Source organism: Diabrotica virgifera, chromosome 2 (assembly GCF_917563875.1).
Source record: "Diabrotica virgifera virgifera chromosome 2, PGI_DIABVI_V3a".
Taxonomy (NCBI): Eukaryota; Metazoa; Arthropoda; class Insecta; order Coleoptera; family Chrysomelidae; genus Diabrotica; species Diabrotica virgifera.
The window spans coordinates 231084687-231109730 of NC_065444.1; the positions used below are offsets into that span (position 1 = coordinate 231084687).

The 25044-nt window shown below is 31.3% G+C and overlaps 1 protein-coding gene and 1 long non-coding RNA gene across 2 annotated transcripts in view; one reads left to right on the forward strand and one right to left on the reverse strand.

Moving 5' to 3' along the window:
- The first annotated feature begins 2046 nt into the window (after window positions 1-2046).
- LOC114334015 (transmembrane protein 68) overlaps window positions 2047-25044 on the forward strand; it is a 91608-nt gene continuing 68610 nt past the window's right edge. The window contains exon 1 of the mRNA XM_050644348.1: window positions 2047-2379. Coding sequence (XP_050500305.1) covers window positions 2334-2379 — 46 coding nt within the window. The 5' untranslated portion in view covers window positions 2047-2333. The remainder of the gene's footprint in view (window positions 2380-25044) is intronic.
- On the reverse strand, window positions 13581-14284 carry LOC126880482 (uncharacterized). Its single transcript, XR_007696605.1, has 2 exons — window positions 14098-14284; window positions 13581-14017 (listed from the first exon to the last, which is right to left on the reverse strand). It is a non-coding gene; the product is annotated as an uncharacterized LOC126880482 (long non-coding RNA).

A 25044-nucleotide genomic window follows, 5' to 3' on the forward strand; every position in this document is an offset into this window, starting at 1 on the left:
AATATCATACAGTCGGTGTGCGCATGCGCCCAGATTATTAAAATTTCACAATTATTAAAAGGAGTATAACTTCAAAAAATAAAAAAACAGATGGCCATAAACAAAAAACAAGAAATAAATGTAATTATATGTTAAAAAGAAACTTATCAAACCATTGATCAACATTGGTCATTATTCATTTTGAGTGGTCTAGCCATATTTGTCCGTCATATGAGCGGTATCGCTTAGTTAAAAGAGATAGATATACCACCGATCGGGGTGTATATCTACCCTATCACCTACTTAGTTTCCAGTTTTTATTTAATTAAAAATTGTTATCTGTCGGTGTAAAATAAACTGTAGTGCACCTATTAATTAAATTAAAAACAAAATTAGAAATCCTAAGATAGATTAATAATTTTTAGAACGCTGTGTGATTATCGGGGGCCAGATTTTTTTATGAAAAAAAGGTAAAAACAAATCAGTAGTTAGCATCAAATTTTAATGAATGTATACAGATTAAACATAATTTTGAGTCGTCTTTAAGTTATAAGATGTCTTAGTTGCAAAACTTAGTGGTTACTTTGGCAAAACACTCCTGTAAATGATTTTAATTTACCGTTTTAGAACTGTGAATTCAAATGACAAAATGAATTGTTTTCCTAGCGTTGTCGTCCATCTTTGAAATTTTGAGCGCCCTCTGTTGGAATTTAATTTTGCGAATTACAGATTGTTTGACTTTCGTACTTTTTCGACACCAGAAGTTTTTTCATCACTCTATTTCATCACAAAATATTACCCAGTTAAGCAGATATTCTGTTACTTTTTATAACTTACGTATAACAAATGTTTATATAGTTGAATTTCATGATATTTACATTTTGAGTTTCTATGTTTAAATCGGTTATAATAACAAAAGAATAAAACATTGTGCATTGGGCCACACTGAGACAGATACATTGGGCCACAATGGAGACAGATACATTGGGCCACAATGAGACAGAATTTTTGTGGGCAGTTAGACATAGAACACTACGTTTCAAGTGAGAGCAGCGAAGAATTTGAAATTGCTGCTTCTAGTAACAGTGAAGAGAAGTTTTCAGACACTGATAATGACCGGCAAGAAAGAGTTGATCCTTCAAAATTTAAGTCCCTTGATGAAGACTCAAATGTTGAAGATTTTGTCCTTGTTAAGTTTGAGGCTAAAGACATGAGAGATGTTTATTACATATCTCAACAAAGGACATAAATGGTGATGTAGAAGTAATAGTTTTTTAAAGAAAAGTTGAAAAAATCCAGGTGTCTCATTGTGGACCATACTTGGGCCACAATGAGACAGTTGCAATGATTTTTTAAAAACTTTATGAAACTGATTAAAATCAATCACAGATCATCAATTTCAATGTAAAACGTAGAGAAAACGTCAACGTTTCTAGAATACTAAATTTTAAAAATAATCTGTCTACTGAAAAAAAAATAAAAAAATAATAAAGTGAATTTTGTCTCATTGTGGCCCACCCTCCCCTACATCGTACTAACTTATGTTAAATAATGGTTTCTGGCTACTACCAGAGGCGTACGACAGAGAGGAAGTGAATGGTTGACCCTTCCCAAATTGTGTACGCCACGGAATTGCTACAAATTTTCACGGGGGGGGGGGAGGGGGTCAGACGTTAAGATGTTGCACATTATATTTTGTATACTTTGGATAACCATATATAATTACAGCACCTGAAAAGCTAGGGGGCGCCCATGCAAGGGTACATCAAATAGTTTAAAAGTAATGGGTACAGATAGTTTTTAAATTTATAAATAAAATACCCTGTAACTCACAAAGCATCCACATTTAATTTAAGTGATTTGGATTAAACATTAATATTTAAGAGGTCTAGAATCTATAACTCGGAGATTGGACATTCTTAATGAATCACCCTGTACAATATAGAGCGTCAAGAGTCAAGTGAGAGAGTCAAGATTCGTTGATACCGATACTACCAAATACCACTCCACAATCTCCACATTCCACATCTCAATATTTTACCCAACCCACCTCTCTGTTTATGTTTTCATATGACGTTTATGACAGGTGTTATAAGGTTATGATGATATAAATTTGGATTAAGGTGAAATGATGGATTGAATTTATTGAAATTACCGTTGTACGAAGCTAACAGTAATTATACTACATAGTGATACAGTTTAGATTTATTAATAATGATAATCACATATGGTTACCTTATAGATATTAATTGATATCAACTACTGTGGTGGAAGTTAATTATCCAGTAAACATGATTTAGTATTTATTTCCCTTGGCGCTTTTATTTAAATTGTTTTTGTATTATGACATCAACATGTCCTATTTTGAGGAATATGCAAAAGTGATCAAGGATTTTGTAGGTAAGTGATTCTTAACTTCTTTTTTTTAAGTATCATAGCAAGTATCATAGACCCATATGATGTGTCTGTATTCTTTGATTTATTACCACAAGATATCTTATTCTCAAATCTTTAGGAATTAGCACATTCTCTACATTAGTCTTTTGGCAGTTCTACTTTTTCAAAATTATTAAGGCCTATTTTTATTAATGCTATTAGCAGGTCCGGGCTTAGGTGCCTGGCACCCTGGGCAAATGGTCTACTGGCGCCCCCTTCATTACTATAATGAAAAAGCAAATAATCTATTTTATTTATATTTTATGAGGTAAAGTAAATAACAAGAAAACATGTCTTTCATACACAAAACTGTAGACATTTATTTCTACATAATTCACACTTCCAGCAAAGATTACAACTTAAAATTATATTTTTAAGATCTTACTTTGTACAAAGCATTTTAAGTGACAGATTTTTTTCTAGCCTTCAATTTGGCAAACTTGTTTACTACATCAGAAAAATCTGTTCTTAGGGTTAAGTCTTTTTCACAACACAGTCACATGAGACAATTTAACTTGCTGTCTGAAAGAGCAGATCTCTTAACATTCTTCAGACGATTCAAAGTGGAAAATCCTCTCTCTGCAGAGCAGTTGGTGACAGGAAAGGTCAGAAAAATTCTAACAGCTACTTCAAGATTTGGGAAAGTACTCTTCAATTCATTTTTTATTATATATTCATACACATCATGGATTCCACTAAATTCTTCCTGTTCCACATACATTTTGAAGTGCAGACATTCATTTTCAAATTCACTTCCAATGTCATTAGGGTAGGAGGCATAAAGTTTGTTTGCAGCTTGTGATATGGCCTCTTTCTGTGATCCTTTTTGAACAAGAGTAGAGAGTATTTCAAAGTTATCAGCCAAATGTTCATAAGCTAATTTTCGCCTCGATAAGTTACTTATCAAAGAATCAAATGTTCTGATGTAAACTTGAGTTTTGAACCTTGTTCTTCCATCAAGATGAGGTTCATTTTCATTACCAATGGTTTCATCCGCAAAAGATTTTCTGGTTCTTATCCTTTTGTAGCTGGGCGAACTGGTAAAAATGTCATAACTTTTTGTTCATACTTGTCAAACTCATCTCTCCTGTAGTTTAAATAGCTCTCCAAGATCTCCAAGGTGTATTATATTTACTTGTTATGTTCTATATATTTTTGAAAATTTTGTGTCATATATTTTTTAGTGGGTAATTTGTTTCTCTAATTTATTTTTATTATTTCTTTTATTTTGCGCCCCCAAAAATTTGGCGCCCTTTTATCTGCCCTTTAGTCTGCCCATTTATAACCCGGGGCATGGCTGTTAGCCATGGTTTTTGTGGCTCAAAATAAAAAATTACACATAATCCACATACCTACACAATTTACACATACACAGCATGTTATACCCATAAAAAGAAGTAAAAACATTCATAACAAAATATTCAAGAATAAAACACTGAAAACTGTTGTTGTCAATACTTCTACAAAAGTTATTACAAGCTAAACCACATTCAAATAGCAAATTCCCAACTATAAACAAACACACGTGTTACTATTCGCCGTCTCATTTGTCAAGAGGTTGTTAAATGTAATTTATTGCCCTAAACGAGGCGGATTCTCATTTTACAGGTCCAAACTGGTCAGTCTGCAAATTCAAATTGTAGGTAGCGTGTTGGTTTTTAAGAGACACTTCAAACGTCCCTGTCTAGCTCCATAGCATTGGGAATATGTAAAATGAATGGACTTTAATAATGTCACTCCAGCTGTTTAGGCAGAATACCTTTCTCAAGTGATGAATTTTTACTATGACTATGCCTCTACACTTTAGTCTTTAACTGAATATGTTGAGGAAGGGAAAGCTGTTTGTCTCAAATTGGACATTTAGAATAATATCTGTGTTTTTCAATTGATTAATTTCCATAGAATATAGTTTAAGGCCATCGGTACATAATTCGCAAATATTTAACGGCTATCCCTACTTTTTCTGTCTTTACAAAGCAAATTATGTGTAGTAAAAATCACACTGGTATGGATATGTAAACATTACTAGAATGTCATTCTACTTGAAAATGTCATCATTAACTTAAAGAGATGGCTTTTGAATGTTCTTGGATAACTGTTATTTGTATAATGGCAAATTATTAATTCAGTTAATTTATGTGATAATTTTTTCACTAACTATGTATTCAGTGATTGTAATAATTTATATGTACAACAAAAACTAATACTCAATCGAGAAAAGAGGAAAAGTATTAAAGTGATTTTTTAATAATATATTGACACTATGTAACGCTTACAATTTTGAACATCTTTAACAACAAAATACTTGGATCACAGAATATAATATTATCCTGATGTATTATCTGCTTGGATCTTCCACAAATAATACACAATAAATAACTTTTTATTAAGAGTAAACAGTAGCGATCAACAGGTAGCAACAAAATATAAAATTCAGGAGATAGTATCATAAACTTTGGCAACAGTGGTAATCTTTGACATTATCTAAGATTAATATTTTGACAATATCATAGTCACGCTAAATGGAAGTAATAGAAAACAATTTTATTATTAATAAATAGATATTTATAAAAGTAAACCAAAATGGGTGAAAATTTTATGTTAAGATAGGTATTTGGAAAGGTATTTGCATGAAATATCTAATAATAAAACAATAATAAATAATCATTTTTTGTTGTGAAGCGAAACAAATTTCGATTTTCGCATAATTTTGGCACGGTTTTTAATGGACTTTTTCTTGAAAGGTTTCACTTTATTTTTTGTTTGATTTACTTTTTCCATTTTGTTAAACTATTGATAATATTTTCAGAATAAAAAATCCTCCTAAAACTGTATATACTCGCATTAGAATTCGAAATATTTTTACGTAAAATATACTTACCTACCTACATATAACTAAAACTCACAATTAACAACAATCTATTCTTTCAAAGAGGCCAATAACTTATACAACAACAAATATATAATAAATTAACTATCAATAAACACTACTTTCCTATGAAACAACAATAACGAATTCTTAAATTAACACACTACTGCATTGAAGAGATATCGATAAAGATGACAGAACAGATTAGAGAAAATCTGATGCAGATTTTTCAAAATGACAGTGATAATTTCTCTATGTTGCCTAATTAGTTATTTAGTTATAATATGTTCGATTTCTTGTTAGATATAAAAAATTTTAGTAGTTCCAAGATTACACAAAATCTAGGCGTGGAATAAAAAAGTTTATTTGAAGAAAGTTTTTTTTTGAAATACACTATATAGGTATATATTATTTAATCAACAACTTAAAATATTCCCGATGCCATGTCAAATATTTAAAATTGTCACTGATTGTCACTGCCCAACTGACAATATGCTGACAATATTCTATTCGACTGAGTGTGTTGTAAGACAAAGATAGATTTTTAAAATATTACCACGGACGTTGTGTTCATTTTTTTCGAATCCTGAATAAACCAATAAATATTTTTGAAAAATTTAAACGCAGAATGAAAGACTAAATTATTACCGAGGGCCGAAAGTCCCTTAGAATAAATAAAAAGTTTATTTTGAATGAGATATTTGAAATTAAAAATCACACTAAATTTTCTCTTAGTTTTTCACCCCTGTAACTTATTAAAAGAAACATTATAGAAGTTCTCAGGGACTTTCGGCCCTCGCTAATAACGTAATCTTTCATTCTGCCTTTAAATCTTTCAAAAATACTTATTAGTTTTCTCAGGATTTGAAAAAAATGAATCCCCATTTGAATAGCATTGCAGCCGAAAATACGTACCCATCCCCTTAACACGTTGATGGACAGAACGTCTATACACATCTAAATTCCATTGATGTAATGTGACACAATGTCTATAGATGACATTTTTAAAATAAATGAGTTGTGGCAAAAAATTGGTGTCAGAAATGTCCCATTACATCTACAGATGCATATGAAATGTCACATGACATCCATGGTCGTTGTACACATGTTTACAAAAAATGTTAAAAAAACTCATTGCTTCCATACACTAAAAACACTAAAAAGAAATTGAGCCATTTCTCTATTCTACTTTGCAAAATACATAAAATATAGTGTCACAACATTTGCTTATACATTTGATTCACTGTCCATCAATGTGTTAAGGCCTTTATTTTGAATATGGAGAATTTGAAATTGGACATTAAAAGAATGATTATGATCTAGAAGGTGAAGTGCATTATATAGAATCTGTTTTTCTATTATTGAAAGATCTCTTGTGTTCTGTTATATGTTATATGTTTGTTAACCTTTTGATTGCCAGCCACAATAAGAGGTTATTCTCCATACGCCAGCGAAATATTAGACCCATAAGATGAATCATATGAAAAACGCGACAGTTGTGTTGTCAGCACATAAACAAAGTTTGCCAAAACGCGAAAGGTGCATTGCTGGCGTCAGTAGGTTAACGATCTTACCAGCTTGACCAATGTAAGTCTTTGGGCTATCACCACATAATATAAGTTTGTATACTCCACTGTGTAAGTGCTTTTTCTTCTGGCTTTTGTTGTTCTAAATATTTTTGCTTGTTTGTTCTCCGAGATAGTGTTATTCCTTTCTTTTTACGTGTTTGGGTATTTTTGTTGATATTTTGCCTGTAAGTATATGTAATCAAACAAAAGGTACTGGGTGTTTCTCTGGTGGTGGAAAGACTAACTCCAGAGCTTTCTTATACAGTTTTTGGTTTAAAATTTTGTTCATTGTTTGTTTGTTGTACCAGTTGTACCCATTGTTTACTGCTATTTGCTTCATGATGTTTAGTTCTATCTCGAAGTAATTTTTTGACAAGTGAATTTCTGTTAATCTATGTAACATGCTATGGTAGACTGACAATTTATATTGTGTAGGATAAGATGATGAATTGTGTATAGTTGTGTTGGTATGGGTAGGAGTATGGATTATGGATAAAATTTATGGATTGATTCTGTTCTGTTTCTGTTCTAAACTCAATGTGGCTCTGGAGTGAATTAATGTAAGCTAAGAATTTTTCAAGTTGCCTATTAGTTCCTGTAAAGCAACCATTATATTGTCTACATATCTCCACCAATATAAAAACTTTTTGAATATGGGGTGTTTTGAAATCTTTGTTTCTAGATGATCTATAAAAGTATCTGATAGTAATAGAATAGAATAGAATACTTTATTGGTATAGCTTTACAGCTGCCATCATAAAGATGGATATACACGTCAGATATACAACACAATATAGTCACAGACACATAATCAAATACCTATACATACACTTAAATTTTAGATTTAACATAATGTACATTGATAAATATGAAAATTATTAATATTAGACAGAACTCATAACAGCAATCTAGTTGCTAAGTATTCTTCTACACTGTAGAATGCATGTTTACATAGTATACTTTTCACAACTCTTTTGAATTTCACCGGATGCAAAGATCTAACTTCATTTGGAAGATGATTATATAGCCTGACCCCCACATAATCTGTGGACTTCTCAAATTTGGATAGTTTGTGACCAACAGTAACAAACTGATTGGCATTCCTAGTTGAGTATGCATGTAAATCAGAATTTCTCTTGAATGAATGTAAATTATGCTTAATATACAATATGGATTTCAAGATATATATGGAAGGCAACGGTAAGATATTGTTATTAATGAAAACTTGCTTACAAGTATGCCCAAAAGGAATATTGAAGATAAGTCTAATAATTCTCTTCTGTTTAATAAACACTGTGTCTGATTTTGTGGAATTACCCCATAACGTAACATTATAAGTAAGGTGACAATAAACCAAAGAATAATATACATTAATGAGAGTTTTAATACTGAGTGTTCTCTTCAACTGTACTAAAGCATAGAATGAACAATTTAGTTTCTTATTAACATATTCAACGTGAACATCCCAACTCACAAACTGGTCCAAGAATACACCTAAAAATTTTATGTTTGGAATATTTACAATTTCAGGAATAGACACAACTGGCATATTTCGTTTGCATCTAAAATGTATATACGATGTTTTATCAATATTCAGTTGTAGCAAGTTTTGTGTACACCATGTTTGGAATAATCTGATAACCCTTGACACTCTATTTTGAAGCTCTACGTATGTATGTGCTGATACAATCACAGATGAGTCATCTGCGTACATTACAATGTGGTCATGAGTAATATGATCGGGTAGGTCATTGACAAAAATAAGAAATAGCAGTGGTCCCAACACAGATCCCTGCGGCACTCCTACATCTACACTGAAGATGTCTGACCTTTCCTTGTTTAATTCAACATAGAATTTCCTCTCCAGAAGATATGAGTTCAATAAATTTAACATGTTACCTCTTATTCCGTGGACATACAATTTGTTAAGGACAAATTCAAATTTAAGACTGTCGAATGCTCTGGAAAGATCAAAGAAGATACCCACTACAAGAAGACCATCATCAAGATGCCTATAGACAGATTCCATAAATACTTCAGTAGCCCCCTCTGTTGATCTTCCGGATCGAAAGCCATGCTGTTCTGAACACAGTGCATTATTTTTGTCCAAAAACTGTATGATCCTAGTGTAGTAAGCTCGTTCAAAAATTTTTGAAATTACATTTAACAAAGAAATAGGTCTATAATTATCAATACAAGTGTGATCGGATTTTTTATATACTGGAACAATTTTACTTAATTTTAGGTTTTCAGGAAATTCACCTGTGTTGTATACTAGGTTAATTAAATATGCCAGCGGTTCTGATATAACATCCTTGATGTGTTTGATCATTCTTGTGTTTAATTCATCATTTCCAAAAGAATGTTTATTTTTAAGACCACAAATAATATCAAGAACTTCATCAGATGTTACTGGAAAATAAACAAAACTGTCTATAGTCCACCTATGTGATAAAGTACAGTTTTGAGGGTTATTGTCAAGCCTATTTTTTAGTGCATTATTTTTGTCATTGAAATGGCATGCAAAATATTGAGCTAAATTTTTATCATCTGATATTAGTTTGTCTTCAATTTTGAGTTTAATTTTATTAGTACTTTGCTTTCTCCCTATAGTTTTATTTACTATACTCCACATAGTTTTTTGTTTATTATTACTACTTATAATTTGAAGATAATTGAATTCCCTTTTCTTTTCAGCAATAAGATTATTGTATTCCTTCTTGGTAGCTTTATACTCATTCCAGATGTTACTATTATTAGAGTTTTTAGCTTCATTAAATAGGTTTTTTAATTGTTTACTCCTAGCATATATGTCATGATCAACCCAACCTTTACTTTTATGCACGTCCTTACCTATTTTACTTTTAAGGGGACAGTTTGAAGTAATAGCAAAGTTTAAAGTATCCATAAATTCGATAAAAGCGTTATTAATATTACTTTCATTGTATACCTCGTAAAAACCAATCCTCATTAAGTCTTGTTTTAGGATGTCTAAATTATTATCATTTAAACACCTAAAACACTGCTGTTTTATATTAGATTCCATCCTATCCTGATTACGACCTACAACAATGTCAAAAATAATGGCAAGATGGTCACCCATATTGGGTTGATTGACTTGACAAGTATGATTCATAGTGATATTATTAGTAGCAATGTAGTCAATTTTTGTTTTTGTTACTTTATTGTTATTCATGAAAATACGTGTTGGTATATTTGGGATATTAAGAGACAAACCAAACGATTGAAAAAGATCATCTAATCGAAGTTTTTCATTGCTCTGAATTAAGTAGTTGATATTAAAGTCTCCACAGAGATAAATTTTATCAACACGGTTGTGAAAATGACCTAAAATATTAAAACAATTATTTATAAAAGAATCTAGATTGCTGTTAGGCGTTCTGTACACATTAATGACTAGAAATTTACAGTTACTGATTAAAATAGTCACAGCACAACATTCAAAGCTTTCTTCCTCAGAGAATTTACGGCAATCAACGACTGAGACTGCATACTTGTCTGTCCCAGATTTAGATAAAATAAGAGTTCCACCATGTATTTTATTTTTTCTAGTAAAATGGGTTACTAAAGTGTACCCTGGGATATAAATAAGATTAATATTATCCTCATTACACCAGTGCTCCTGAATACATAGAATGTCAGGTTTTTCAGCATTAGAAAAAAGCTCAAGATTTAAAAGTTTGTTTGTTAAACATTGTACATTAACCGAGATTAACTTCAATTTAAAGTCATTTACTATACGTGAAATAGTTGTATTGCTTGAGGACCCACCTAATGCGACAGCGTCCTCCTCATCTTGAAAAACGAGACTAATGCTCCGCTGGGCCAGATTTCTCGCTTCCATGCATTCTTAATTAAGTCTCGTCTAATGGTCACTTTCATGGATGCATATATGTCAGGTTTTTTGGACTGATGGATTTCGCATTTTACGCCATCTAAATGATTTTCCAGGAACTTTTCTAATTGCTCCGGTTTTGTGTCAGGCTTTAGGCGAGTCACATGTAGGTTGATCATTTGTGGAACAGCCTCAATGTTGCAAGGTGACTCGGTACTTCCAACTAAGAACTTCCTCTTTTTTCTATGAGCTACCTGTGTCCACGCACCGTTGCTTGAAGACTCTGAAAGAACCGGAGCATTATTTTCAGTGTTCAACAGATTATGTAAAACAGTTTGAGTTTTGGCTTCTTGCATTGCGGCACTCATTTGTCTTGATGTAATGTATTTTTTTTCATTTGGCACTTCATTTCCAAAGTTTGTCGATGTTGAGGATCGCGCTAGCGTTCCGTCTGCAGGAATTTTAGTCACTACTAATTCAGTTTGTTTACTATTAGTAAGGTCATTAACATTTTGTAGTTGTTTATCATCTTTACCAGGGGAAGTCCAGTTTTTTCTTTTGTCAACGTTAATTACCTTGAATTCAGGTTCTTTAGTTTTTTGTTTTACTTTTTCTTCAAGGAGCTCGTTAGTTCTTTTTAACAATTGATTATTATCAAATAAAATTTTATATTTTTCCTCTTTTTCACTTAAAATTGTTTTTAGAAAATCAATTTCCAACTGTAGGATATGTGCATTTACCTCTTGAGTATGACTTACTGAGTTTCCTTTGGGATTTTCAGATTGTTCACATGTCTCACATACAATTCTAGTATCACATAACTTTATACATTTCTGCTTTTTTCTTGATGAACAAGATAAATGAAAAATACTTCCACATTTTATGCACACTATAACGTTAGTAGTTTTCTGGCAACATTTGAATGCTTTTTCCTTAAAATTCTCATCATTTACAGAGAGGAGTAATTTCACGTGCGCATCGTTCGGCGCCATCTTGAATGTGGAATGAGCTTTAAGGATTGCCCATGATAAGTCCTGCACTGTGTATAAAACTGTAATAAAACCCAACAATCTCAAAGATCTGTATTTAATTATAATGTGGATAATATTTTGATTAATAGAGTCAATAATGCCACAGATCTAGGTAGAAATTTGTCCTTCAATCTGCATCGAGATCTTATGGGCAACAGGGCTATGAAACAGCTTGGTTTCATTAAGAGGCATATCAGAGATTTTCATAGGATTGCATCTCAAACAACTCTATACTTTTGTCTTGTCCGCTTCCAACTTGAGAATTCAATTGTGATCTGGTTCCCCTTTACTCAAGCATGTATATAAAAGTGGAGAGAGTGTTCAAAGAAGATTTCTAGTGTACTGTTCTTTTAAATTTTGTAGACCATATTCTTATTCTGGTATGATTAGTTTCTTGTATTTAGATTCTCTTTTTACCAGAAGAGTTAGCTTTGATTTTATCTTTATTTTTAAGTTTGTTAATGGTAAACTAATTTCCGGAATTGTCTCAGATGATTTGTTTTCATATTTCTTCCCATTCACTGCGTCAGAATTAACTTTTCTATGTTCCTATTTATGGTTCAAATATAGCTACAGTCCGACTTCTCATGCATGTAAACCAGTTACCTCATGAGATAGATTTGTCTAACTTACGTAGCAATAGCTTTGAGTAGCATTTGAAGCAATGAAATACTTACCAAAATGATACTTTTTATAAATAAGTGTGTACTTATTTATTTTATTCATGTATATTTTAATCTACATGGATAAAATAATCCACTAATCATTTTTATTTTTAATTTTACATTATGTTATGTTATATTGTATATTTCTTTAATGATGTATTCTTGTATAATTTTGACAGTGGGTTGACTAATGACCCTAATAGCTAAGTTGTCAATAAACAGAAACTTGATACATAATAAGGTAAATATTTCCATGTAATGAAAGTTAATGAAAATCAGGCTAAATCGCTTAACATGTTAATGGATAAAACATCTATAGACATCTTATTTCCATTGATGTAATGTGACACAACATCTATAGACGACATTTTTAAAATAACGAGTTGTGACAAAAAATAGGTGGCAAAAAAATGTCACATTACATCTACAGATGCATATAAAATGTGACACGAAGTCCATGATCCTCGTCTACTTATTTACAAAAGATGTTAAAAAACTCATTGTTTCCATAAACTATAAGCGCTAAAAGAAATTCAGCAATTTCCCTATTCGACTTTGCAAAATACATATAGTGTCACAACAACTTGCTTATTGGGACCATGCAAGTACGGCAAAGCGACACCTGGTTTCTACGCTCAGCAACATTTTTCGCACTTTTTATTTATATTGGCCAATATTATCCTGGTTACTGGATAATTGTCAAGGCCATAGTAAAAAAAATAAGAAGAAAAAGTCAGATTCAGGTAATGTTATTAAAACGTAAACAATTGCATGCAGTAAATAAAATTAGTTATTAAAATGCAGTACTGCAAGCAAAATACAATTAATTAAATTTACCTTTATATTATAATAATTGCATATCATATCAATATTGTGGAGCAATATATAATTTTTCTTCTTCAATGACAGTAGGTATGAAATATACGTCAATTTGACAATTTCAATTGACAATGTGAATTATTTAAGAAAGTTGCAATATTTCTCCGCTGCTCGCGCACGATCGTTTCTCGTATCCCCTCCAAGCACTTGCACACCTCGAATACATTTGACGCACTGTCCATCAGTGTGTTAAGGATCGCTCAAATTTTTAAATCTCAACAAAAAAAAATTGCAATCCTTTTTGCTCATTATCACGAATCACCACTGCTTTTACAATAAAAATGAAATTAAACAACCTTTAGATTAGACTCAAGTGTTATAACATTGATGTATGTACATTACCATTCCTTAATTAAATACATTTTATTTCGTTTTAAATTAAAGTGTGAGTGCTTACAGGCTTAAAGTGTCACTTAAAATGTTATGCATTATAATTATTGTAAACTATAATTACCTACATACTTGTAATCTAATAAATAAAGTCGTTAGCAGAAACAACTTCATTCACATGACATTTATGCAGTTAAAACATTATATATCTAATTCTTTTTAATTTAAGTTTGATAAGTTAAAAATCCACAAGGAAAAAGTTTTCCTGTAGTTGGCTGTATACCATGTGATACAAAAAACAATAAATCCTGTATAAAAGGTATATTTAAAAAACCCTCAAAAGGGCCACATCAAATTCACATAACTAGTTTTCGACTGGTTTACCAGTCATCATCAGTGCTTACCTAAAATGAATATAACCGGATAAAAAAGGCAAAGATGTTGAAATTTTGACTAGGGTTAAAAAATATTAGGTTATACTCACGTGCAATGTACATGCTTAACCATCAAGATAGTATTACACAAAAATATGTGGGTCAAAGCCCAGTAAAAGTAGTCCGTCAAGGAAACATAGGTATAAAATGCTACCTTAAGCCTGGATGTTTAAAATATTATCTAATTTGCCCTAGGTAACATCTGAGATCTAGGTATGACTTGTTCACATGTTGGAAGTGAGACGGCAAGTGAAAATGAAATGGTTGGGGACCTCGGAACGATGACAAGACAAACGACAGTTCCACAGGTAGTTTAAAATAACCTGTCATATTTAAGAGTAAGGTATGCAGATTGTTAAAATTAGAAATGATGTAACAACACACCCAATGTGAAAATTATCATTTAAAATTCATTAAACTAGTTGTTATTGTAAAATGGATTCTCGTTAACTGTAAGTGGAACTAGTTAGGCTAACCACATTACACAGGAGTTTAGTGTTCGACAACTAAATACCGTAATAAAATCTTATTATCAAGAGATCGAAGATTTAAAAAAGCAATTTTGTGGTGATTTAGAGTTATCGAATTTATTTAACTTATTACTAGCTGTTGGAATTTGTTTAAGTGTGTAAGAAATCACAGTGGGGGTGTCTGAGGTGTAAAAATGTCTTAAATAATCTAGGGGATGTATCATTATGAAAGCACAAACTCAGACTGAGGCGACTATTTCTTAAAGGCAATGCAGGCTGCCCGGATCTCTAAGGGTCCAAAAACCAAAACCGTAATACGATGATGACAGTAGGGGCTTGGGTATGAGATGTCTGTGAGGAAATTAGTGAAAGGAACAAGAACGAGACCCAGAAAGAAAAAAATAAACTGTTGATTTGGTTTTGCTAGAGATGAGTATTATATGTTGGTGATGACAGATGGAGTAGGTATGGTGATAATAGTCATATGTAGAAATATAGTGGTGGGTTGTATGCAGATGAAAATTTGTTTAAAATGGATGTTTGCAGATGATGATATCAGTAATTTATATGTATGTTATGAATAGATAAAATTGGTGAGATGGCTGAACATGACAAAAGGATTATTGTGACTAGTAACAGATGAAATATTAAAAGTGTGACTGAGAATGAAGCAGATGAAGTGAGGTGAAAAGAAATATTGTAAATGTATTAAGAAAAAAGTTGTCGATGGAGTGGTTGGAAGTCCCGATTGAACGAAACACGACGGTTGACACAATTCGGACTTTTTTGTTTTTCTTTGATTATTTCTAGGTCCTCGTACAAGTCTAATTTTAAGAAGTCTTTCTGTGGGATGTTGTGAAGTAGAGCAACATCATCCGGGATATGCAACGTATGGTTTTTTTGTTTAAGATGTTGTGAAAAGGTAGAGGTGTTCTCTCTTTTGGTGTGTTCAAGAGAGCGAGAAGCAAGTGATCTACAAGTTCTTCCTATGTAAGTAGCATCACAGTCAGAACATTGTAGTCTATAAACACCACTACGATTCATGTAATTGATGCTATCTTTGGAATTAGATAGAGTTTGTCCTAAGTTGTTGGATACTTTAAAGGAAATTTGGATGTTGTCTACTGATCTTTTGATAATGTTCGAAATATCCCCAGATAGCCTATCTTGGTGAAAGAGTATGGAAGCATAAGTAGGTTTGGTTGTCGAATCCCTAGGGAACGCAGCATGTCGTAAGACTTTAAGCTGTCTTTTATGAATGAGTTTGTCTATGATGTGTGGATCGTAACCGTTATTAAAAGCTATTTGACGAAGTATGTTTAATTCTTTATTGTAATTAGATTGTGACAGGGGAATGGTTTCAAGGCGGTGTATGTAACTGTGAAAGGCGGCAAGTTTGAGCGACATAGGGTGGTTAGAAGATAGAGGTATGACATGGTCAGTCTGTGTCGGCTTCCTAAAGATACTGAAATCGAAGTGGTCATTTAATCTGGTAATAGTGAGGTCAAGAAAGTTAATTGATTGGGATGACTCTAATTCCATGGTGAATTTAATATTGGGATGGATTTGATTAATTTTAGAAAGTAATAAGTCAGCTGTATTTGAGTTACCTGAGATGATCAATAAACAATCGTCAACATAACGATACCAATGTAGAATTTCAGGATTTTTCATGATATGTATGGATTCTAAATGATCCATAAAAATATCAGCTAAAAGAGGAGATAGGCAACTACCCATGGCTAAACCATCAGGTTGTCTGTAATATTTATTGTTGAATACAAAGAAGTCTTGAGCTAGACAAAATTGTAATAATTGAATAATTGAATCAGTGGTGGAAATGGTAATGGAATTTGCTCTTAGAAGAGAGTGCACCAGATTAATAGTTTCTTGTTTTGGGACTGAAGTAAAAAGATTGCTAACATCAAATGAAAGCATGGTATTGTTAGGGCGAAGTTGGATTTGTTGGAGATTGTTGACAAGATGACTTGTATTTTTGACAGAGAAACGAGGGATGAAGTTCGTCAAGTTGTTAATAAGATTGAGTATGAATTTTGAAAGAATGGAAACAGGAGTGTTTATGAAGCTAACAACTGGACGAATGGGGATTCCCTCTTTATGTATCTTAGGTAAGCCATAAAGTCTTGGTGTTAAAGGATTACTGGGTATTTTATAGTAAGGTGCAAATTGTTCAGAGAAAAATTCGGTAAATGGTTTGAAGTTATCTTTGAGTTTGTTAATGAATTTTTTGGAGGGATTTTCTGGGGGTGACACGAAGTTATTATCAGAGAGAAAAGTGGTGACTTTGTCAATATAGAGATTTTGGTCTAGAATAACCAGACAATTGCCTTTGTCTGCCTTGCTAATTATTAAGTTATTAGATTTGACTTTATTTTTGATGGAATTAAGGGTTTTGAGATGATGTTGACGTTGGTTAGGTTAGGTTCAGAACTGTGTTCTGAGAAAAGGCAGGCACATTAATAGACGAGGCGTTGTTAGAAGTATTTATTGACAAATTAGTGGTGGAATTGTTAGAAGATGAAATGTATTTATGTTTGAATTTATTAATAGTATTGAAACAGGAGTTTCTGATAGAAGTTTTTTTAATATTCTGATAGAATATTTTTTAACCCTAGTCAAAATTTCAACATCTTTGCCTTTTTTATCAGGTTATATTCATTTTAGGTAAGCACTGATGATGACTGGTAAACCAGTCGAAAACTAGTTATGTGAATTTGATGTGGCCCTTTTGAGGGTTTTTTAATATACCTTTTATACAGGATTTATTGTTTTTTGATAAGTTAGTTATGCGCAAAGAGTAAGTTACAACACTAGTAATGGAATTATCTAACAATAAAACACTGAAAGACTTTTGTTTTCAATACTTCCACAGAATTTATTATGTTAATGTCACTAGAGCTGTTTCAGCAGAGTGCCTTTTTCAAGTGATGTATTTTTCTATGTGTCTGCATTTTAAAATCTTTAAATAAATGGGTTGAGCAGTGGGGAGTACCTTCTGGTCTATTACATATACAGGCAAGATATTTGGTTAAAATTAGAATTAACTCTTTTAAATTTTCAAGGTATGCCGTTTTGAATTAATTTACAACGATAACATACGCATATTAGATACAAACTTTTTTCGCATAATTTTATGCTTTATAAGCATTTGTGTACATATATACATATCTAGAAATCGTATAACTTCATAATCGCGCATGTACGTATTTATTTTAGTCATATATTTTGTTAAAACTCAGCTAATATTCAAAAGCAGGTGCAAAACATGTTAATGCGGTGGGACATTTACGAAAGGAATTTAAATAGATCTAAGTTAAAAAGGTATTAGACCAGGGCGCATCTGTAAATATTTTAGTACATTTGGATGTTGAGAAGTGACTCATATTTTTTTGCAGAAATTGCTTGAAAATAACTCATATAATAATATTTGAGTTATCCTCCCACTCAAAAAGGTCCGGAACATTGTTTAAATAATCAAAATGTCAAAAAATGAAGGAAAAATTCGATTTTTTTATTGGTTTTTTGATTATAACGTTAAAAGTATTCATTTTCGAGAAAAGTTGTACCGACATAAAAGTTGCGTAATTAAATTTCCTACAATATAGGATTGACTGAAAATTTTTGAAAAATTGTCACTCTTATTGCAAAATAGCAATAATTTCGAAAAAAACATAAAAAAACAAGTTTTTGCATTTTACGTTTTTCAACCATTTATGCTACACTTAGGAGCTTCATATTTCACCCTGAAAAACTTTATAATATGATAAAACAATGCTGTAAATTTCATTAAGATCGGTTTAACATATTTTGCAAAATAAATTTTGCAATTCAGCTTTCGCAAAAAAATTCATTTTTTCAAAATGTTATAGAACTGAAAATAAAGAAGACAGCAAGTTGATTTTTTTTTACATATAAAAGAATAGTGTACCTTTCATTTTCAATTTGCAAAATTAAAATCGGTTAACTACCACGGCGTCAGGAATTTTTTTAAATAAACATTAATTGTTGGTGCTACGCGCAGGACAGCGGATACATGCGCTCTGATTGGGCATTCCAATGACCTTTGATAATGATTGATAAATTTTAATTTTTAATACATTTCGAAATAAATAAATAAATCTGTTTATTGCAAAATAAAAACACATACTCTGTCCTTTGAAATAACACTTTTTTTAGCAAAAACTTTCTTTGTTCATATATTTTAACTTAGAAAATAAAAGTATTATTTTTAAACATATGCAATTGTTTAAACAATTTTTCACAAACAGTAATCAAATTAGTTTGATTTTTGTGGAATAAAAATATGAACATATATGTACAACAAAATATAGAGTAAGAAAATAATATATAATATATTAGATAAAGATTGGAAGAAATTTTGGTGGAAATCAACTTGTGTGAATCGAACACCGCTGTCCTGCGCGTAGCACCAAAAATTAATGTTTATTTAAAAAAATTCCTGGCGCCGTGGTAGTTAACCGATTTTAATTCTGCAAATTTCAAATGAAAGGTACAGTATTCTTCTATTTGTAAAATATTAACTTGCTATCTGCTTTATTTTAAGTCCTGTAACATTTTGAAAAAACGATTTTTTTTGCGAAAGTTGGATTGCAAAATTTATTTTGCAAAATCTATTGAACCAATCTTAACTAAATTTACAGTCTTGTTTTATCATATCCATAAAGTTTTTCTGGGTGAAATATGAAGATCCTAAGTGTAAGAAATGGTTGAACAACGTAAAATGCGAATACTTGTGTTTTTATGTTTTTTTCGCAGGTATTGCTATTTTGCAACAAGGGTAACAATTTTAAAAAATTTTAACCAATTGTAGGAAATTTAATTACGCAACTTTTATTTTAGTGCAACTTTTCTCGGAAGTGAACACTTTTAAAGTTATAATCAAAAAACGAAGAAAAATATCGAATTTTTCCTTCAATGTTTGACATTTTGATTATTTAAACAATGTTCCGGACCTTTTTGAGTGGGAGGATAACTCAATTATTATTATATGGGTTAAGTCCAAGCAATTTATGCAAAAAAATTAGAGTCACCTCTCAAGGTCCATCTCAAAACATATCCGCCATGGACTAATAAGCAAACATAAGTTCTGACAAAGCAGTTAATTATTTAAAAGTGAATTTTATGCTTGATTATGCTTGACTGGCTAAAAGTTACTACTATAACTAAAACTAGAAAATTCACCATCGTCCTAGGTGATCTCAATGCTAAAATTGCAAAGTGCCAAAGTGGAGAGTGTGTTGGAAACTATGATCTGGGAAATTATTATTTCAATTTATGTCTCATTCATTCACTCATTTATTTCCTCATTTATTTCACAATTCATTTACGTCTATTACAATTTTGCTAAGAGCAGAACTTGATTTTCACAAAGACATTTTTTAAACTACCAAGCAGACGACTGTATACATGGCCATTGGCCTGCAGATACATCGGAGAAAGTAGTTGAGAACCAGATAGACTAAATTTTGATAAGTGAAACATACTTTAATGCTGTTTAAAGCCGTGGAAGCATCAGATCACAACCCATTTAACATTAAAAGAAATAAAAGAATTCCTGCAATAGACACAAGCAAGCTTAACGAACCCAACATAAAGGAATGCCTGCAACAGTAACTGCATATGCACTGTAGCAAATTGAACATAGACGCCAATGATTTCGTCTACTGAAACCGTGTAAAGAAATATTAAAGACTTCTGTAAGGAGAAAGGAGGAATGTATGAATGACGAGTCACTCAATATGATGGAACAACGGACACAGTGTAAGAATAACGATAAAAATAATTCAAAATATTAAGAACAATGACAGCCGAAAGAGAAAACAACTACAGAGTGGTGTCTACAAACTAACTTGTGGTGACTGTCCGAAAACTTACATCGGTCAAACTGGCAGAACCTTTGACAAACGGATAACAGACCACAAAAGGGCTTTCAACAATAGAAAAACAGACACTTCTACATACGCACTTCACCTTCTAGATCATAATCATTCTTTTAATGAAGAGTTTCAAATTCTGCATATTCAAAATAAAGGCCTTAAGCTATCTTTATTAGAATGTATGGAAATTAATAAATTGAAAAATACAGACATAATTCTGAATGACCAACTCGAGACAAACAGCTCCCCACTCCTCAACCTCTTCAGTTAAAGACTTTAAAAAGGCAAACACATAGTAAACTAAAACTAAATCACTTGAGAAAGGCACTCTGCCGAAACAGCTGTAGTCACATAGTTATAATAAATTTTGTGGAAGTATAGAAAACAAACGTTTTCAGCGTTTTATTGTTAGATAAAATGAACTTCCATCAAGTAACGGTCGAATCCATCAATTATTATAATATAAAAAGATTAACCCGACACTAGGTATTTTTTAATGGCATACATAGACATTAGTCATTCAGCCAGTTGCAATAGATTCTCCAATCAGATAAATACACAATCCTATCCCTACTATAAAAGTAACGGATAATTAAAAAAAAAAGAAAATACATTGAGAAAACTACATAGTGACACACAATTTGGGTTTCGCAAACAAATACTTAAGAGGATCGGTACGTATTTTCGGCTGCAATGCTATTCAAATGGGGATTCATTTTTTTCGAATCCTGAGAAAACGAATAAGTATTTTTGAAAAATTTAAACGCAGAATGAAAGATTACGTTAATAGCGACGGCCGAAAGTCCCTGATAACTTCTATAATGTTTATTTTAATAAGTTACAGAAGTGAAAAACAAAGAGAAAATTTAGTGTTATTTTTAATTTCAAATATCTCATTCAAAATAAACTTTTTATTTATTCTAAGGGACTTTCGGCCCTCGGTAATAATTTAGTCTTTCATTCTGCGTTTAGATTTTTCAAAAATATTTATTGGTTTTTTCAGGATTCGAAAAAAATTAACACAATGTCCATGGTAAAATTTTCCAAATCTATCTTTGTCATACAACGCACTCAGTCGAATAGATTATTGTCAGGATAATGTCAGTCAGACACTGACAATCAGTGACAATTTTAAATAGGTATTTGACATGAATCGGGAATATTTTGAGTTGTTGATTAAATAATATTGATAGTGTATAGTGTATTTGATATATGTATAGTGAATTTGATAAATAATTGATTTAAGACGTGAACTTTATAAACAGTTATTTGTTGTGTATTATTTATGGAACATAGAAGCAGAGAATACATCAAGATATATTCTGTGATCCAAGTATTTTGTTGTTAGAGTTGTTCAAAATTGTAAACGTTCCATAGTAACAATATATTATTAAAAAATCACTTTAACAGTTTTCCTCTTTTCTCGATTGAGTATTAGTTTTTGTTGTAGGTACATATAAATTATTACAATCACTGAATACATAGTGAGAAAATTATCAAATTTATTAACTGAATTAATAATTTGCAATTATACAAAAAATAACAGTTATCCAAGAACATTCAAAAGCCATCTCTTTAAGTTAGTTATGACATTGTCAAGTAGAATGACATTCTAGTAATATTTACATATCCATACCAGTGTGAATTTTACTACACGTAATTTGCCATGTAAAGACGGAAAAGATAGGGATAGCCGTAAAATATTTGCGAATTATGTACCCATGGCCTTAAATAAAACACCAAAAAATCACTACCTTGGAGTAAGTGGAGATTTCAAGGCTAGAATAGGGAAAGTGGTAACCAGTTGCACATTAACTCGGATCACTTCTTAGGCATCTCAAAAACTCAAAAATAACTCTTTCTAAATCAAAAACAAACAAAAAATATGACGAACCCAAATGAACGAGATATTTAACGTATATCTCTTGCAAGAAAATAGCATAAGACATTATTTAGGTACCTATATCAACAAAGACTGCAACAACATCTTCAAAAACCGAAAATACTATAAATTTAGAATAGTCCAACATAAGATAATGCATTAAAAAACAGAAAAAAGTGGCCTAAGAATCTGGAATACAGAAATAGAAACTACAAAAGAAGAACAAGAACAGGCTTCTTTAAATACTCTCCAAAACAACATACAAGAACCAAAACTAAAATATGTAGAAACACGTAAAAACTCAAAGCTGTCGTAAAAAACACATCAAGAATCATGGGATAAGCTAATAATAACCAATATTAAGAGACAGGTTATACATAGTTTATAAACTAATGCGACAACGACAAATAAGATGTGTATAAGAATATAACAGGTGTATTCTTGTAGGTGTATTCTTGTATCAGTATATTATGTACTTGTTACAGGTATCTGTATTAGCAAATATTATATTTATAAATAACACATTATGCAACAAAATATCAAAATATTTAGAGAAACAGTCAAACATTCATTATAATCTTAACCAATCTTGACTTGACAAAGTTCGAATACAACTGGTTTTTTATTTATATATTGCAGGAGACTCTTGACTTAATTAGTAGATATGTTTTTAAAAACAGATAATGTAAATTTTCTATATTTTCTGTTACTCTTAAAATTGATTGGATAGGTATGGCTTTTCATCGATTGTCATTTGTTTCGAGCTTCTGTCATATGTTGTATAATATGTGTATAATATTAATATACACAGATTATACGACATATGACAGAAGCTCGAAACAAATGACTGAATGACAAGCCCTATTTCAGTATTCAAGTACTAATACAGAGATGCAGAGATATAAATTTATAATGTTGGCCATTGAATAAACTTAAAAACAACTTGCTATTTTTCACAATCATAAACTTGTCAGGACGACACGTTTATCATGTTCCACAATTAAAACTTCCCCTGTTCCAGTGTTCCCATACCTCAAATTTTGTCCGACTTGACACCGTTAAGCTATGAACAAATTTCTAGCTTGCTATTAATAAGCTTTTCTTTGGTACGCGGGATCCAGGACTATTAACATCGTCCTTTAATAAAAGATCCCTTATTTTGACATAAAAATGCTTGCTTTTATGTCAAAAGTGACAAAATAAAGGATATTTTAGTACAAAAATAGGGTTTCGATATCCCTCTAGTAATGTGAATGGAGTATCCATGAACAATATTAGATATGCCGACGATACCTTAGTGCTGGCTAATTGCGGAGAAGACCTTCAAAGTTTAATGTAGAATATAAAACAAACAGGGTTTCGATATCCCTCTAGTAATGTGAATGGAGTATCCATGAACAATATTAGATATGCCGACGATACCTTAGTGCTGACTAATTGCGGAGAAGACCTTCAAAGTTTAATGTAGAATATAAAGGGTCATTCCATTTCAAATCACTCAATTTTGGACCAAAAAAAATTTTGGACCTCCGATTTTTCTGAAAATTGATATATAGCTTCTGCGGGACGTAAAAATAAGATATTAAGGGTCAAAAAATCTTCTTCTTCTTTTTTTCTCAAAATGTTATTTTATGCGATTTTACAGTGATTTGGTGTTTATTTATACAAATTTGCATTTTCTATCGTAAAGTATCAATGGAAAACATAATATTTTAATACAAGGGACTCAAAAATGTCATTATATGGCATTATAACAAGTTACTTTGATTCAAAACAAGCTTTTGATCAAATTTTATAGTGTAGAAAACGTTAAAATACCGTTTTTTACATTTTTCTCCATTCCCAAAATACATCATAATCGATTTGGCTGAAAATTTGCCCACAGATAGACAAAACAGGACTTTAAGTGGTGAGAAGGATTTGAATTATATTACAATACCAAAAAAGTTACATGCAATATTATACTTAGTCAAAAATATAGGCGTCTACTGTAAGTACAATTAACTCGAAAATATCGACGTCGCGACAAAAATTGTTAAAAAGAAATTGTAATAATTGTAAATACGATTTATTTGGAACAATTTCAGTTCCTATCATTTTTGTCGAAAAGTAAAAAATGGCGGAGATATTGAGCAAAACAGGTTCTCCTTTAAAATCAAGATGGCGGCTAACGTAACGGAGGAATTCATTCGTGATTTTAAATTTAGGCTACTATTGACACCCCTAAAGATCAGAAAAATAAAATTTTGGGCAGCTCGGCATTCAAGGTCAAATGCTATCCCGACTGGACTAATATATACTTTTGAGTCTGATATTACTGCATGTAACTTTTTTGGTATTCTAATATAATTCAAATCCTTCTAACCACTTAAAGTCCTATCTTTTGGCTATCTGTGGGCAAATTTTCAGCCAAATCGATGATGATGTATTTTGGGAATGGAGGAGAAATGTAAAAACCGGTATTTTAACGTTTTTTACACTATAAAATTTGATAAAAAACTTGTTTTGATTCAAAATAACTTGTTATAATGCCATATAATGACATTTTTGAGTCCTTTCTATTAAAATATTATGTTTTTCATTGATACCTTACGACAGAAAATGCAAATTTGTTTAAATAAACACCAAATCACTGTAAAATCGCATAAAATAACATTTTGAGAAAAAAAGAAGAAGAAGATTTTTTGACCTTAAATATCTTATTTTTACGTCCCGCAGAAGCTTTAT